Source organism: Salvia hispanica, chromosome 5, assembly GCF_029641045.1.
Source record: "Salvia hispanica isolate PSC_SH4W2 chromosome 5, Shi_PSC_v1, whole genome shotgun sequence".
Classification (NCBI taxonomy): domain Eukaryota; kingdom Viridiplantae; phylum Streptophyta; class Magnoliopsida; order Lamiales; family Lamiaceae; genus Salvia; species Salvia hispanica.
Window position 1 is genome coordinate 25,659,192 of NC_142696.1, and position 17,695 is coordinate 25,676,886.

Below are 17,695 nucleotides of genomic sequence, written 5' to 3' on the forward strand. Positions count from 1 at the left end.
CTATCTTAACAAATGAATCCACAATGTAATATTATTATTAATTTGACACCTAAAAGTACCTATCTTAATAAATTGTGTGCTCGTATATTGCATGTTGCATCTTAATCAATTTATTTTTCATGATATTTGACAATAATTTTTGATACTATGAGACAATTATCTATAGCCTTTTCACAATAACTCATCCCTCTCTATATATTCTCAGTTAAGGTATATGTTAACTACAAACTTACATGTACTTATGCAAACACAGAAAAATTACTTAATTACTTACAAAGCTAGATGATAAGTTAGTTTCAGCTTTAGCTTCACATCAGCAGATGGATACTTATGTTCCTGATCAGTTGTTATTATACCATTGAATCAAAGGGGTTTTTGTGTCACAACTTGAGCCATTCGTGGCCGTGTCTTTGGCTCATTAACATATCTTGTACTTGAATTGGTGGCTCATTTTTTCTAAGCGATAGGGAACAGGAGCGAAACATGCCACTAAAAGACTACTGACACAAATATGAGCTGTCAAGAATATAGAGGAGGTAGGATGGGTAGTTGATTAGATCTAGTATAAATCATACATGAACAGTATTTGGAGTCGACAGCTCTCCCGGGGTGGTCCATTATCAGAGATCCCTAGGGATCGGGCCCTTGTGAATAGCTCGATAGTTCAATACATTTCTTATGTACCCATCGGTACTATGTTGAATTTGAATCAGATTTTTGATCAATCTATTGATTGATTATTGCCCCCATCAAGTGTTATAGACAAGGCAAGAATCAACCTAACACAATCTTTCCTTGTATAGGTACTAAAATGCTTAAGTAAAATGAGTGAATGTAACACTCAATTTATCAATTCAGAATATAGAAACAACTGACAATTGTCAAACTTATTTGGTTCATTAACTTCACTGGTCTTAAAAATCATACTTTAATACGGGGCTGATAGTTTTTTTATTATATGTTGTACACCTATTCCTCTATCGACTAGGACTTATTGAGTTGTCATGAGATATAATATAATAAAATTGCACAACATTGGCAGATATAACTAATCTAATTTAGTACACTCGGTTAAGACTTAACCGTGGAAGCATTTTATCAACTGAGATACGCTTCTTCGTCAATAATTTATTTATTTAACACTTCGGTCAAAGTCTCATTTGCAAGATGATGATGATGAGCCACAAAGTCAACTCTTGGTACCATTGAGATTATTCTGTGTTGCATAACTGTTTGGTATTGTGGCAACTAGTTTGTGATGAAAAGATGATATCATCAACGGCCGAGCAACTTTGTCGTCGATTCTCACTAGCTGAAATCCACTCAGCCACCGGAGTCTTCAGCAACGCGCATGTCATTGGAAAGGGTGGTTTTGGTATAGTCTACAAAGGCCTCATTGTTAATGGCTCTCTGACTGTGGCCATTAAGCGGCGGCTAGCATCAAACCTGAGTCAAGGCCAGAGGGAGTTTGCATCGGAGATTGAAACACTAACTAAGTTCCGACACCATAATCTAGTCTCTCTGATTGGCTACTGCAATGAGGAGGGTGAGATGATTCTTGTTTATGACTACATGTCTAATGGAACGCTAGCAGATCACCTCCACAAGAATATCAACGGTGGCTCAACTCTCTCGTGGAATGAACGACTGAAGATATGTATTGGAGCCGGGAGAGGTCTGGACTATCTTCACTCGGGTTGCTCCATCATACATCGTGATGTCAAGCCTACGAATATCCTTTTGGATGACTGTTTCATAGCTAAGGTTTCAGATTTTGGATTGGCCAAACATTTAAGCCAAAATATATTGCAAACTCATGTCATCACAAATGTAAAGGGCTCATTTGGATATTTTGACCCGAGTTATTTTACCACGGGGAGACTTACAAGGGCAAGTGACACATATTCGTTTGGGGTAGTGTTGTTAAAGGTGTTGAGTGGGAGGCGAGCGGTTGAGGAAAAGCTTGCAGAGGATGAGCTGTGTATGAGCATGTGGGCTCAAGAAAAGATTCGAAATGGAAAAGCTGATCAGATTGTAGCTTCAAATTTGAAGGGAGATATCACACAAGATTGCCTCAAGACATTTATTGGGGTTGTTAAAAGATGCTTGCATCATGAACCAAAGAAACGACTCCCGATGAGTCGAGTTGTGGCGCAGCTTGAGTTAGCCCTTGAGCAACAGGAGAGGAGAGGGACCACAGCACAAAAATCACAATTTTGGCTATGTTGGAATAGATTTATTCCATTTGGTAAAGGTGAATTCTTTATTTCTTTGTATATATATGCATGATATTCAATGTTGATGTGATTAATTACTTTGTGTTGGCACAGGTTCAACACAAAAAGATCATTATGTGGTTGAAGTTGATGAGGTGCCACTAGCCATCTCTACCGTTGATGAAGACTACAAACAAGCTGTCTCCACCGTTGATGGAGATGACAAACAATCTGTCTCCACCGTTGATGAAGTGTTGGAGGACAAACAAGCAACCATCAATGCAGAGGATGCTTACACTGCCAAGATCGGTTACCACAGCTGATATATTGGACATGACTGCTAATTTCCTTAGAAAGCCATGTTCGAGTCCTTGGTTCCATGGAGGAAGTGTATTCTGTGGAGTCGTAGAAACTGGAGAGAAAGTCGCAGTCAAAAGACTCCAAAAGAAGTTGCCAAACAGTGAATTTCTTGCACAGGTTTGACAATAACATTACATTTGCTGCAAAACTCTATAAAGCATATAACATTAGTACCAAATATGTGTATTTGTAGGTTTCAACATTGTTTAGGCTGAAGCATGAAAATGTGGTTGATCTACTAGCTTGTTCTGCACATAAGGATCTGCAAGTCTTGGTGTATGAGTTTGCACCAAAAGGGTCCTTACACAACCTTCTCCATGGTTGGTTTATCAAAACCAAGATTTCATTATCATATTATAAAACTTAGGAACCTTGTGTAGCTGATTTTTATGAAGCAGGATTAAAAATCCTTGAGTTTCAGCCAGATACATGTTTGACATGGTCTGAAACAATCAAAATAGGTGTTGGGATTGCAAGAGGATTGTGTTACATTCATGAAAAGGGACTGATACATCGTAACATCAAATCCAGCAATGTTTTACTCTTTGATGATGGGAATGCTAAGATAACTGATCTCCATCTATCAACCCAATGCTCTTGTAAGAGGGATGGCCTCATCTCGAATAGTGATTATCACCCTCCAGAGTGAGTAAGTTTTTGAGTATTGTTTTTCAGTTCGGATCTGTAAAATTGGTTTGATTTCTTCTGGTAGATGCAATCAGACAGAGAAAAGCGATGTTTACAGCTTTGGTGTGCTTCTGCTTGAACTTTTGAGTGGCAGTGATGTATTTAGACAGAGGCCAAGAGCAAGGAAGGAGCACCATGTGTTGAAGGTATGAAGAATACTAGTTTTTCCACTTTTTGCTGCGTCGTGTGTTCGTATTGAAGCTGATCGCCGGCCAAGCATGCGCACGGTTTGGGAAGCTCTCGGGGATCTCCCGAGACAACAAGCGGGAAAAAATGCTTTGGCCACAGAAACAACCTCTAACAATATAACACTATCATAGTTGAACATAATGGAGGTTGTACATTGGTATGCATGATGTGATGAGGTGAGAGGAAATGAAAGAAATTAGGGATTTTATCCATCTTGTAGAGTAAAGATACTCTGTTTTTCCTAATCCTCTAGATTTTGCTCATGTATATTCATTTTATATAGGCATGTTATTTCATTGCCTAATGACTAATGAGGACCGAAACATTGATGGAGTTATACTTGTATAATTAACATACCTAATGATTACTCTCTTGTTTGTTATAAAATCCACTTATGATTTATTAAACTTCGGTGTCATAAGTTTAAAATAATACACAATCAGTTTAAGTCATCATTTATCTAATTTAACACTAGTTTCTTAATCAGGCAACACTTTTTTATCTTTTTTTATCTTGCATGCTATATTCTCTCAATAAATATTGTTTTCTTAAATATCATGCATTTTATTTATGACATACTTAAACTAAAAACACAATAAATATGCAGCAAATACAGGCCCACAATTGGGTGTCCATAAATTAGATGAAAACATACCAAAAATAGCCCAAAATAAGACTTCAATATGGCCCAAAATGATGTTTTAGCCACAGCCCGTAACAACAATTATAAAATATGGCCTAAAAAAACCTTATTTCAAAATCCAGAAGGAAAGGCATTCGGTCATTACGTGTGCATGGAATTCATGTATCAAAACAAGGTATTTATTCAAACATTTTTACAAACACTGAAGGCAGAAATTGAAAGCAACGAAATATACCTTAAAGTAAAAAAAACCCAAAATTTAAACAATATCCAAACGATCAAACTGGATCCAACATACATTGTTGAAATCAACAAATTAGTGATTCACAGGTAAAACATGGTGAGATATTCAAAGCAAAAACATGGTGAAATATCCAAAGCAAATTATTTATTCACGCAAACTATATAGTATACGAGATTTCCTCGACAAGATTCCCTAATCTCATTCACAACTTCAGCTCACATTCAATGAAGGGGAAGTCCCACTGATTTTGGGTCAAAAATGGAGAGCTCGAACGCTATGTCTTTATGATGCTTTCTCTTATGAATCCTCTTTGCAGAAGCAACTGCAAGATCAACTCAGAACAATTTCAACCGTTGGAGGCTTAGTATATCAGCAAGTTCAATTGGAACTTCTTTAAGTTTATCACAGTTGTACAGCTCAAGATGTTTGAGTTTCGGAAAGTGATTGACGGAAGTTACCCAAATCACTGAATCTGTGAGCTTAATATGCAAACCTTCAAGATTGCGAAAACCCCCATCACCTGTCACCCAAGTATCACCCACAAATGCATTATCTTTCAACTTGAGGACCTTCAACTCCTCCAGAGATCCTAGGACATGCATCTGACTCCAATCAAGACGAGTCTTAGATAGAGTTAGGCTCCTTAATCTCGGAGGAAATTTATAGCCTGGGGGGAGATTGCGCACTGGATCTGCTAATGGTGAGTGAGGATATGCATAATTTGATAGCTTCAACTTTTCAAGATAAGCCAGTCTACCCACACAGTCGAATGAGTCTTCATTTCCATCTATTAGCAAGGATAGTCATCCATCACTGGAGAAACTAACAAGGGAACGACACTAGGGCCATGAGGTTTGGATTGCAGAAAATCAAGAACGCAGGAATGGATGCAAAGGCGGTGATAGTGTGGCAGTTCGGAAATTGGGGGTTCAAATACTCCATTTTTAAACTTGATTTCTTGAAGGACATTCTCCTTTGCAGCTTGGATTTTGCAAAAATCATGAAACATCTCATGAACACGACATGTTTTAACTTTACCATCAAGACTATACTGGCCACCTACGTATATACAACCAAGTGCCTGTTGATAAGATCTTCAACATAATTTTGAGCAGTTTCCTCCAAACTCAAACCCTCTTGTTTCCGCATAAACCCTTCAGCAATCCACATGCGTACCAAATGCGATACTGATATCTTAAAGTCAGGAGGGAACATCCCAAAATAGAGAAAGCAAATTTGCAAGTGTTGGGGAAAATCATTGTATAATTTCTGATTAAAATTAGTGTGTTCAATTCCTCTTACAGCTGTGCTGATACGAAAACAGAGGATAAGAAGAGTGTTTGATGAAAGGTGTATATGTAAAGTGTTTGTTGAAAGAGAAATGAACGAAAACTGAGTTTGAGAAAGAAGAATTGGTATTTCCTTAATTCTCATACATGACTCGATCTATGGGAATTCCACAATATATAGGACTCCCCCTACTTGGTTCGGACATACGACTCGGGAAAGAACTAAGAAGAAAACCCGAGAAGTGGACTCGATCTATCCTAACAAAAAAAACCAACCCAGAAACAATACAATCACGTCTCCTATCATGGAGAATGTGTGAATCCTAACTTCCTTCCACTATTCACGTCAGTGAAGGATGTAATCCTTGAACTTGCTCGGTCTTGACTTCTTCCTTGTGGGCTGAGTCTTCTTCTTCTGGTTTTGGGCCTTTTTGATGCTGGGCTCAGTCTCCTCTCTGTCTGGGCTCGAGTTCTGCCGATTCTGGGCCTGCACTACTGCTGACTCGTCTTGTTGGGCTGGATCCGTATCAATTCCCCTCCCCATAGGAAGCGCCTTGTCCTCAAGGTGAAGATGAGGAAACTGAGCACGCATTATTGCAGCAGGCTCCCAAGTTGGTGCCGCGGCCTTCGCCGAGGACCAAGAGACCAAGCATTGCTCTTGCGGTATTCTGTCAACTAGAACCATCCTGCTGTCTGTAGCTCGAATAGGAATATCTCGAGGCCTGTGGCGTCGAAATTCTGTCGGAAGATCAACTGAAGTGTCTGTTGCCTCAACAAATGGCCGTAGGAGGGAAACATGAAATACATCATGGATTCGGCTATCAACAGGCAAGCGCAACCGATATGCTACTTTACCGATTCGTTCTGTAATTTCATAAGGACCGTAAAAGCGACGTCCCAATTTGGTCGACAGAGGCCTCCCAACCGATTTTTGTCGGTATGGTTGTAGGCGAAGTAGGACCTTATCCCCGACGCAGAACTCTATATCTTTGCGGTGTCGATTTGCGAATTCGGTCATATGCCTTTGAGCTCGTGCGATGCGATCCTTAAGGAATGTCAGAGTTTGTTGTCTTTCCTCAAGCAGCTCTGCCACAGATTGATTATGCGATGGCTGGGAATAAGTCTGAAAGATGTTCGGCGGTGGCCGGCCATAGAGGGCTTCAAATGGCGACATGCCGATACTCTCGTTGGTGGAGCAATTTAGAGCGAGTTCTGCCCATGGCATAAAATCGAACCACCGGGAGGGGCGGTCATGTGTGAATGCCCGTAAATATTGTTCGAGACCGCGATTTGTAACCTCCGATTGACCATCCGTTTGCGGGTGATAAGCCGTCGTGAATTGCAACTTGGTTCCACTTAACAACAGTAATTCATCCCAGAAATCACTCATAAAAATTGAGTCTCGGTCAGACAATAGCTTGGCTGGGAAACCATGTAATTTTACCACTTTGTCGACGAACAAACGCGCCACCTGCTGTGCATCAAATCCCGGCCGAAGAGCTCCAAAATGAGCGTACTTCGAAAGGCGATCAACAACCACCATGATAGCCGTATACCCGTTTGATGGTGGCAATCCCACGATGAAGTCCATTGACGCTGCTTCCCAAACCATGTTCGGTATCGGTAATGGTTGAATGAGCCCATTTGGTTTGCTGCGGCTATATTTAGTAGATTGGCATACAAAACAGGAAGCCACAAAGTCGTGCACGTCTCGGCGCATCCCGGGCCAATAAAACGAGCTTGCCACTCGAGTGAAAGTGCGCTTTTCCCCTGGGTGTCCAGCCGTTCGAGAGGAGTGACATTCTTCAAGAATTTGTAGTCGGACTGCCGAGGCATGACTGAGATAAATTCTGGTGTTATAGTACGACATCCCTCCATGTGCAGAGACATTGGCAGGGGCAGAATTCTGTTGGAGTGCCTCGTGCAGGTGGAGCAAGTCAGGCAATGTAGAATTTTCCCTCAAGATGACTTGCATTATGTCCTGGGACCGGTTGGGCAAACAATGTGAACAGCTCGCCTTCGTCTCGTCTAGATAAAGCATCTGCAACTTTGTTGGAGGCTCCCGCTTTATACTCTATCGAAAACTTGAAACCCATGAGTTTCCGTACATAAAATTGCTAGTCCGGTGTTTGGATTACTTGAGATAACAATTCCTTTAGACTTCGTTGGTCGCTTCTAATGATAAACTCCCGACCTAGAAGATATTGCCTCCACTTGTGAACAACCTCAACGATTGCATAGAGCTCCTTATGGTAAGTAGAGGCGAGACGCCGGCGAGGGCCAAGTTTCTTGCTAAACTAAGCAAGAGGGTGACCATTTTGTAATAAAACAGCGCCAATGCCGAAGTCGCTCGCGTCAGTTTCCACCACAAACTGTGAATTGAAATCCGGCAGATTGAGCACTGGTGTTGAGCTCATTGCTTTCTTCAGCTCAACAAAACTTGTACTTGCTGCATCTGTCCAGGAGAAATTGCCCTTCTTCAAGAGCTCGGTCAGTGGGGCTGCTATCAAGGAATAGTGTCGCACAAAACGGCGATAGTAACCTGTCAGTCCAAGGAAACTGCGGAGTTGTTTGACCGTTTTTGGCTGCGGCCAAGCTATCATTGCATCAATCTTCGATGGATCAGCACGGAGTTCGCCTTGGGAAATTATGTGGCCCAGATACTCAATGGTAGAAACGCCGAAGGCGCATTTTGATTCTTTGAGGAAAAAAGAATTCGAATGCAATACCGACAGTACCAGCCTTAAGTGACCGAGGTGATGTTCAATGTCTGGGCTATAGACAAGGATGTCATCAAAGAAAATAATCACGAATTTCCGTAGAAATTCTGCAAAAAGTGAGTTCATTGCTGCCTGGAACGTTGACGGGGCATTTGTGAGTCCAAACGGCATCACTAGGAATTCAAAGTGGCCGTCGTGAGTGCGAAAAGCTGTTTTGTGGATATCATTGACGTGCATCCGGATTTGATGATAACCGGATCTAAGGTCCAGTTTGGAGAACACTCTGGCCTCGTGTAGCTCGTCAAAGAGCTCATCAGCCGTGGGAATGGGAAAGTGATCGGGCGTAGTTGCGTTGAGTGCCCTATAATCCACACAGAAACGAAAGCAGCCATCCTTCTTTCGCACCAAAAGGACCGGCGAAGAGAAAGGACTCGTGCTTGGTTGAATGACCCTTGTGATAGCATCTCACGCACTTGTTTCTCGATCTCCGTTTTCTGAAAATACGGGTATCGATATGGGCGGACATTGACTGGCTTTGACGAGGGAAACAAGTGGATTCGGTGATCCCATCGTCGTTGTGGTGGTAGACCTGTGGGTATCTCAAAAATCATCCGGAATTCATCTAGTATCGACTGCAAGGAAGCTAGTTGTGTCGTGTCAGAGGTGTGTCGTGCCGGCTGATCCACGAGGGGAGTGATCTCATATAATTCTGCGTCTGGTTCTTGCTCCAGTAGAGCAAAAAGTCCGTGATAGGAAATGGACTGTGGGGTTTTGGCTTCTCTTTGCAAGACGATTAGCCTGTTTTCCCATTTGAATTTCATCGATAAATTCCGATAATTCTTTGTCACCTCGCCAAGATCTTGTAACCATTGGACTCCCAATATGATGTCTGGACCCTCGACTTGGAGTATAAACAGATCAATTGCAAACATGTGACCCTGCAGAGAAATTGGTGTGGATAAGCGTGTTAGAGTTTGTATACTAGAAATCACGTTTCGAGTGATTGAATACTGTAAAACTCTTATTTTATTTTCCAATAAATAAAACAGATTATTTTTGTCATAATGTTGTTATGTTTTACATTTAATGGATGTTAATGCATGTTTAAATGTATAAGTTAACTTAACAAAGTCTAAGTCTTTGTTTTAGTAGACCGGTTGTGGGCGTCGTCCACTTTAAGGTAACACGGTCAGTTCTAAACAAAGAAAAAGATGAATTTCACAACCTAGATGGAATTTGACTATCCATCGAGAAAGGTTGCAATGTCAGTCCGCATATTTCTAAGCCTTACTGAAATAAGATGACGTTGGTGTGGTATAGCACTGAACGGATCTAACAGCAAGACTTGCCTTAGGCTATCTACTGAAAGGCGAGGTCTTGACAAATATTTGTTTCTTAATCAATGTAGGTTAGCATTGAGCATACGGTATTGATTATGCACTACTTTGACTTATCAAATGGTGCGGGTTTTTCGTAACCCAATTATCCTGATATATTGGGTAGTGGTGATCGATACCTAGCGGTGCTAGGATTGCTATTATATTGAATCGTGCACGAGCTGAGTCTCGTTTGATAATGTCCTCAAGAGGAGCGCGAAACGAGGTTTTATTATTCGGAACCTAGCTAGTTGGAGTGTGATTACTCTATGAATAATAAATAAGCGTTTCATGCTAAGTCCACTCTTGGAATTAATAAGAAGTTAATTAATTAAGTCAATAGCAGACATTAATTAATTAATGGACATTTTAATCTTAAGCACGGGAATGAAAGTTAAACGGAAACCCGGATTACTTATAATTTCGGATTTGGATGGGGAGAGTTCAATATTACTTCTGTAGTGGCTGCTCGTAATATTCCAATTATAACTTATATTAAATTGTGGGTTCAATTTAATTAGTGAAAAGTAAATTGGATGAGCCCATATCCAAAGCCTTCCATAGATCCCTGTCTGGGCCCAAAAGGAACTTAATATAAATAGGAGAATAAAGGAGACAGAAATAACACAATTCAGATTAGTGTAATTTTCGAAATTCCTCTCCTAAGCTGAGGAGATTTTCGAAATCTTCTCCTATTCCAAAAGGGATTTCTTCTGTCTTCTTTATTTAAGTCATAGTATTCTAGTAAGATCAGCCCACACTGAAATTGGGATACAGTTCGGGAACCAGAGAGAAGATTTGTGGTTTAGTACTCAAAGCATCACGTGGAGAAGAAGCTAGCCATCTTCAATTCTTTGGAGAATTAATTAGGTATTTTTCTGCTCCGTAGAAAAGCATGTTTTAGGTTTCAATATTCTTAAAACATGATTGATTCAAGTTATGAGCATGATACATGTGATAATTACGCGAATAGCTTTTGTCTAAATAATCTGCTAAATAGATCTGATTATTATGTGATTTATTATGCACCCGCTTCCGCTGCCAGCACCTTCAAAGCAAGCATATTTGCAACGTAAAGAATCGCCGTTTCCAACAAACACCCGAAAAGGAGTAACCGAGTGAAGAGGTAGACTTAGCTTTTCCGCTACTGCAGGCTTAATAAAATTGTGTGTGCTCCCGCCGTCAATTAGGACCGAGATGGGGGAGTCGTGAATATGCCCTGTTAGTCGAATAGCACGCGGACGCAGTTTGGGTCCAATGACATGAATCGTGGATATATCACCCGTGATGACCATTGTATTAGCCTCATCCTCAGACTCAGAGTCATCGTTTTTCGTAGGCATTTCCTCCACATCATCCTCGCCCATGAAGGCATAAAATTTTTTCTTGCAAACATGAGAACGAGAGTATTTTTCAGGGCAATAGAAACATTCACCTCGTTTAGCTTTCTCGGCTTTCTCTGCAGCAGATACTCGCACAATTGGGTAGTCACGTGGTTGGCCATCACGAGCAGTGCGACCCGGAACCGGGCTTGGGTTACCCATCGGTCGAGAGTGTGGTGGAGTATATTTTGCGACCTGCTTTGTTTCGCGCGAATCCAGTGAAGGATTCTGTACCGGCATCCTCATTGAAGCTGCTGATTGACATGCCGAAAGTTGCTGAGCGAGAGCCATCGCGTCGCTTAAAGAAGCTGGGCGCTTTGTTAATAACCCAGCATTTAATGAGGGTGAGAGACCTGCGATGAACAGGGACGTGAGAGTAGAGTCTCCTACGTTGCCCACTTTCTGGAGGACCGGTTCGAACGCCTTCAAATAATCGTTCAACGAACCGGATTGCCGAAGAGTCGCCAAGCGACCAACATAATCTTCGTAAAGATCAGGATCAAAGCGCAGCTTTGCCGCAATGAGAAATTCATCCCAGGTTTTCCCATTATTATTGTCCTCCCAATAACCAAACCACTCTGCTGCCGCGTCATCCAGTAAGAACTCTGTGAGGTATAGACGATCCGCCAACGGTGTGAAGGAATGGTTGTAATACTTTTGGATTCGTTTAATCCATCGGACCACGTTGTCGCCTCCAAATCTCGGGGGATCAAACTTCAATTTTGGCCAAGAATCCGGGTCATACGTCGGTGGTTTGGAGACCACTGACATCGGAATTGTCCATCCGCGGGAAGTCGGAACCGAAGCAGCGAGTGTAGGTTGTGTGGACCCTATGTTCTCAACCGCTACCAAGAGTTTGGATAAATGATCCTCCAGACTCTTGTTAATCATTGCTTGTTGTCGAGAGAAAGCCTCCTGATCAAAACGGTTTGACATCATTTTCTTCTCATTATTTGCCAAGCGGGCTTTGACGTCGAATAGCATTTGACCCAGCTCCTGAATAGAATACTCTGCCAACGTATCGTCTGGTGGTTTCGACGATGAAGACATGGTCGACTGGAATGGTGGAAGAGTTTGAAATGGAAGCACCAATTTGATACGAAAACAGGGGATAAGAAGAGTGTTTGATGAAAGGTGTATATGTAAAGTGTTTGTTGAAAGAGAAATGAACGAAAACTGAGTTTGAGAAAGAAGAATTGGTATTTCCTTAATTATCATACATGACTCGATCTATGGGAATTCCACAATATATAGAATTCCCCCTACTTGGTTCGGACATACGACTCGGGAAAGAACCAAGAAGAAAACCCGAGAAGTGGACTCGATCTATCCTAACAAAAAAAACCAACCCAGAAACAATACAATCACGTCTCCTATCATGGAGAATGTGTGAATCCTAACTTCCTTCCACTATTCACGTCAGTGAAGGATGTAATCCTTGAACTTGCTCGGTCTTGACTTCTTCCTTGTGGGCTGAGTCTTCTTCTTCTGGTTTTGGGCCTTTTTGATGCTGGGCTCAGTCTCCTCTCTGTCTGGGCTCGAGTTCTGCCGATTCTGGGCCTGCACTACTTGCACTACTGCTGACTCGTCTTGTTGGGCTGGATCCGTATCATGTGCCCTGTTCAAAAAACAATATTTCAGTTCAAATAATTCAATTTGCGTACATATATGCATATATTTCAATTTCATACCCCGAAATTCACAGCACTTATGCTACTATTAGGTTCTACTATTAATAAGAATTTTATTCAAGCAAACCCTAGTTTGCGTCCTTTCTTCTCTCGTCGATCATCCTACTATTCGTATGAGGTATCAGACGTTACATATTTGCATGTATTTATTGAAGCAAATAATTTAAATAATAAATGATGCAAATGAAGAACAAGAATGATGATAGGAAATCTAAGAAACCCTATTTTTTTCAAGATGCAATTGATTATCAAAAATCAAACTCTTACTTTGAAAACAATTATCCTTATATACAAAGTCTACAAACCCTGGCATTTGAAAAGGAAATAAAGAAAATAATGGAAATTAAAATAAAATCCAAAAAACAATAAAAATTCGTCTCAGTACTAGTCACATCAAAAGAAAATTTTAATCAAAGATATAAAGGTAGTGAAAAGAATTTTATAACCTTAAACATTTCTTCATCTTGCTGTTGGCTGATGCTGAGGTTGGCTATGCCAAAACTTCCTCATGTCGGAGAGCTAACGTTTTCGACTTGTTCAGAGAATGTGGCATTCTCCAACTGCGTTTTATAAGCACTGAGTCAATGATTAGTAAATACTATTGTAGTAAATGGTAATTAAATCGTACGTATCACCTTATAATGATTAGTAAATATATTGTGAATGGATGTACAAAGTAATATTAGTAATTTTAGTAATTATATACTATATAAATTTGTAATCTGAAAGGTGTATTTAAATTTAATACTCCATATGATTTTGTATTTCTCGGACCCGATAGGCTCTGCACTAGGTGGGTCTAATAATTTATATAATCAAATCTCGTAAATGAACGTTCTATTCCTATAATTATTCCTTTGATTTAACTTGATTGCAATAATTCGATCTTTCCGATATTCCCTGATACGGCGTGCATTATAATCTTTCAATTTCTATATTAAATGTCCTACTCTATATTTCATTTTCACTTTTTTTGAGCACGTGGATTCTACATTTCATTTAACTAATTACTTTCACAATTTTTATAAAATAAATATATGAAAATAAAACTTATATTCAAAAATCAAACAATTTATTAAACTCGTACTGACCCAAATATGGAACATCTATTGAGAACCGGATGGAGTAGTTAGTAACTATAAGGCGCTAGGTGCCTATAGGGCCCTAGGTATTTTACATGTATATTTTCTCCGTCCTGAAAATTTGTCACTTATTTTCATTTCCACCCTCCCTAAAAATTTGTGTTTAACTTTCACTTTCTAAGTTGCAACTATATGCTATCTATATAATTTTAGATTATCAATTAGAGTATATTTTAATAGTAGTAGTATTGATGATGAAAAATTTGAAGACAACAAGTTCAAGGTCAATAATGAAGTTGATAGAGAAGAAGAATGTCATTCTTTATAATTTTTTAAAATATTTTATAATTAATTTAATTATTACATTTATGCAATATTTTTATAATGTGATCGGTACTATTTTTATATTTAAATGTTTATTAATAAAAAAATAATATCATTATTAAAAATAAATTATACGCGTATTAATTTTTACTCCATCCATCCTTGAAAATTTGTCACTCATTTTCATCCTTGAAAATTTGTCCCTTATTTTCATTTTTGTACGTCCCCAATAATCTGTCACATTTCACTTTCGTTAATTGTTGTAGTGGACCCCACAATCATTCCTCTAACTTTATTGACCAATTTTCTATTATATTTCTTAAAATATGTGTCTGTCCAACTGTCAAATTATTAAAAGTTTAGAGCATCCGCAATGGTCGGCTAGCGACCGGCTAGCCGATTCGTCGCGCTGGCCGATCGGCTAGCCGAACCATTGCAGTCGGCCAGCGCAAAATCGGCGAGCGGATCGGCGTGGGCTCGCCGATCGCTCGTCGCTGGCCGAAACGCTAGCCGATCGGCTAGCCGCCATTGTGGAGGCCCGATCGGCCAGCGCCGATTTTTGATTTTTTTTTTTTTAAATCATATATAAACGCGATTTTCGTTTCATTTTCATTTGCACCACTTGTTTTAACGAGTTTTCTCTCTCTCTAACTTTCTGTTCAAGAGCATCATCGAGTGATGGATCACAACAACGAGTCCAGTCCGGCGACGAGCGGCTCTCAGACTCCCACAGTACCCGTGGGATCTGGATGGGGGCGGATGGGCCCGGGATTTAACATCCCTTGGAATCAGATGATGGGGATGATGGCTGGTGCGCCGGGGGGGTCGATGGGGGGGAACCAGGGGGGTATGCTGGGGGGTATGCCGTGGGGGATGCCGGGCGGCGGGCAGGGGAGCGGCGGGCAGTCAGCGCCCGGGTGGGGGGGTATGCCCCAGATGCAACAGCAGATGATGCTGCAGCAGATGATGGGGATGATGTGGCGGGGGGGGGGGGGGATGCCGGGGGGGGGGGGGGCAGGGGTCACCGGGAAGGGACGCGGTATATCGGCCCTCGCTTGATTTTTTGACGGCTTCGTCTCACACGTCGACCCCGGTGGAGACGCAGTTCTCTGGCGATGACCTTCTGTCATTGCATGATATGGGGATCGATCTCGGGGACGATGATACTCCCGTTCGAGCGACGCCGACCGCGCCGAGGAAGAAGACGAGGGGGAAGGGGAAGGGCAAGGCGGTCGGCGAGTCATCGCAGCCCACTGCCACTGGCCGGAGGAAGTGGACGGAGGATGAGTACGCCGCGGTGGCCAAGGGGTGGTTGGAGGTGTGCGACGATCCACTGGTTGCGAACAACCAGCGGGTCGTCAACATGTGGGCGAAGATCAGGGCTGCCTATAAGAACCACTGCCCGCACGGGAAGGACTTCAGCAACGAGGAGGTCCGGAAGGGGTGGGAGCGCACCAGGGCCGCGGTGGGCCGTTTTGCGAATTTGTACGCCAACGCCCTCCGTCAGCTCAGAAGTGGGCAGACTGAGGACGACGCCCGGAGGATAGCCGCGAGTCAGTTCCCCTTGGAGGGGAAGTATAAGGAGTTCACCTTCTGGGAGTGCTTCTTGTTGCTGAAGGACTCGGAGAAGTTCCGGGCGGGGTGCGACGCTGGGTGGCCGAAGAAGCAGCGACTTAACTATAGCGGCGACTACAGCGGCAGCAGCGGCGGATCCCACGACCTCCCCCCGGATGCTGAGGAGTTTCCATCTCCTCCTTCATTTACTGGTCGCCCCCGCCCGGTTGGACAGAAGCGGGCGCAGCGGGCTGCGAGGGGCGGATCCCCCCTATCGCCCCGCGAGGTCCAGTCCTCCGCCCTCCCAGCCGCCCCACTCGAGTACACTCTCCATTTGCGTAACCAAACGCGGGCTCAGATGTTACAGGTCTTCCGAGAGTGGAAGAACGCCACTGACTCCACGGAGAAGAGGTTTCTTTACGAGATGCTCGAGAGCATGCGTGCTGATTTAGAGATCGCGAGGTCACGGCTGGGGGGTTCCGACGTGGGCTCAAATACCATGGGTGGCGGCAGCGGCGGCGGAGACGGCGGGGGCGACGAGGAGGGCGACGGCGACGACGATGAGGAGTAGAGAGTGGCGGGGCTCGGGTGTTGAAGCCCTTTTTTTTAAAAAAAAAATCATGTACTTTTTTTTTAATGGAATGGATTATTTTTCCCGTATATGTGTCGTAAATTTAATTCCGTATATCGCAATTTTACTTCCGTAAATGTAGTATATTTTGAATTATTTTTATTGCGGCTGGCCTATGGCTGGCCTAAATCTGACGTGGCAGGTGGTTTTTTTAGTGTTGCTGACGTGGCAGAGGAGAGAATGGCTGACCTATGGCTGGCCTAGGCACCATTGCGGATGCTCATAGCCTGATAAATTTCAAGCCAAAACAATAATTATACTAGCAATATCAAAATATGGAAATACTAGTTTGTACTAGTATTTATATAGGAGTATTCTTTTTGGATCGTGGCATCTGCTTTCCGGCACCCTTCTCAAATTCTCAATAAACCTAGAACTTTCCTTTCCAACAATCTCACAGTATTTCCGAATCAACAGCAAAATCGTTCAATTTCACAGCCACGAAGCTTGAATCAGAGAGATATGAAGCAGCAGCTGCTCTTGGCGCTCAAATTCGTCACTCTAAGCGGCGCGTACATGTTCACACGCTCCCGAACTCCGGCGCACAGGCTCCGGAGCCCCGAGAAATCGCTGGCTGTTATCTTCATTCTCGAAAATCTGAAGCGGATTTTCGTAGACAACAGGCGCCTCATCAGCGATTCGAAGATCGACGCCGAGATTTTGGAGAACGACGTCCGCCTCTTCAAGGCGTTCCTCAAGGACTGCACGAATCGCCGCACCAGGAACGCGGCCATCGAGGGGCTGGCGGCGGAGATCGAGGCCGCGGTGGCGGAGGCAGAGGATGCGATTGCCGCCTACGCAGGTGAGGCGGCGGTGGTTAGGGATCGGAATTTCATCCAGAGGGCTCTCGGCGGGGAGAGGAAGCTCGTGGCCGCGGCGAGGAAGGTTAGGGCTGTGAAAGTTAAGGTGAGGAATGTTTATCAGAAGAGCAGGGATAACTTTTTCCGGTAGGCTTTTAGGGATTTGGATTTAGATTCAGATTTTCTGATTTAGTTTAGATTTTTCGTTTTTGTGTATATGTATCTGACTTTTTATTTAGGTTCAAATTGCAGTATTAATATTTTCAATTAGGCCTTTTGGATTGCTTTTCAATTAGGCCATTAGGAATTTGAAATGACAAATCTTATGATAAAACTATGAGGTATTTTAATAGTTTTATGTTTAAATGTTAGATTTTCAACAGTTTCTACTTCCAAGTCAAAGTCTAAGATTCCATAGCATACAACTAACTCAAATTTTATGGATTCCTCGTGCAATAGTCGACTTTTTTGGGACGGGGTGTGCTTTTTAAATGATTAACATAAGTT

At 42.3% G+C, this 17,695-nt stretch overlaps 2 protein-coding genes across 2 annotated transcripts; one reads left to right on the forward strand and one right to left on the reverse strand.

Moving 5' to 3' along the window:
- Positions 1–1,266: 1,266 nt before the first annotated feature.
- On the forward strand, positions 1,267–3,415 carry LOC125189623 (putative serine/threonine-protein kinase PBL22). The gene is made up of 6 exons (XM_089059161.1): positions 1,267–2,254; positions 2,331–2,525; positions 2,602–2,693; positions 2,770–2,903; positions 2,973–3,221; positions 3,289–3,415. The coding sequence occupies exons 1-6, from the start codon at positions 1,267–1,269 to the stop codon at positions 3,413–3,415; spliced, it is 1,785 nt and encodes a 594-aa protein (XP_088915287.1).
- A 4,510-nt stretch (positions 3,416–7,925) lies between these two features.
- On the reverse strand, positions 7,926–12,156 carry LOC148926538 (uncharacterized). Its single transcript, XM_089059162.1, has 3 exons — positions 10,840–12,156; positions 8,799–9,286; positions 7,926–8,709 (listed from the first exon to the last, which is right to left on the reverse strand). Exons 1-3 carry the CDS (start codon positions 12,154–12,156, stop codon positions 7,926–7,928), a joined length of 2,589 nt encoding a protein of 862 aa, XP_088915288.1.
- Between the last annotated feature and the right edge of the window lie 5,539 nt (positions 12,157–17,695).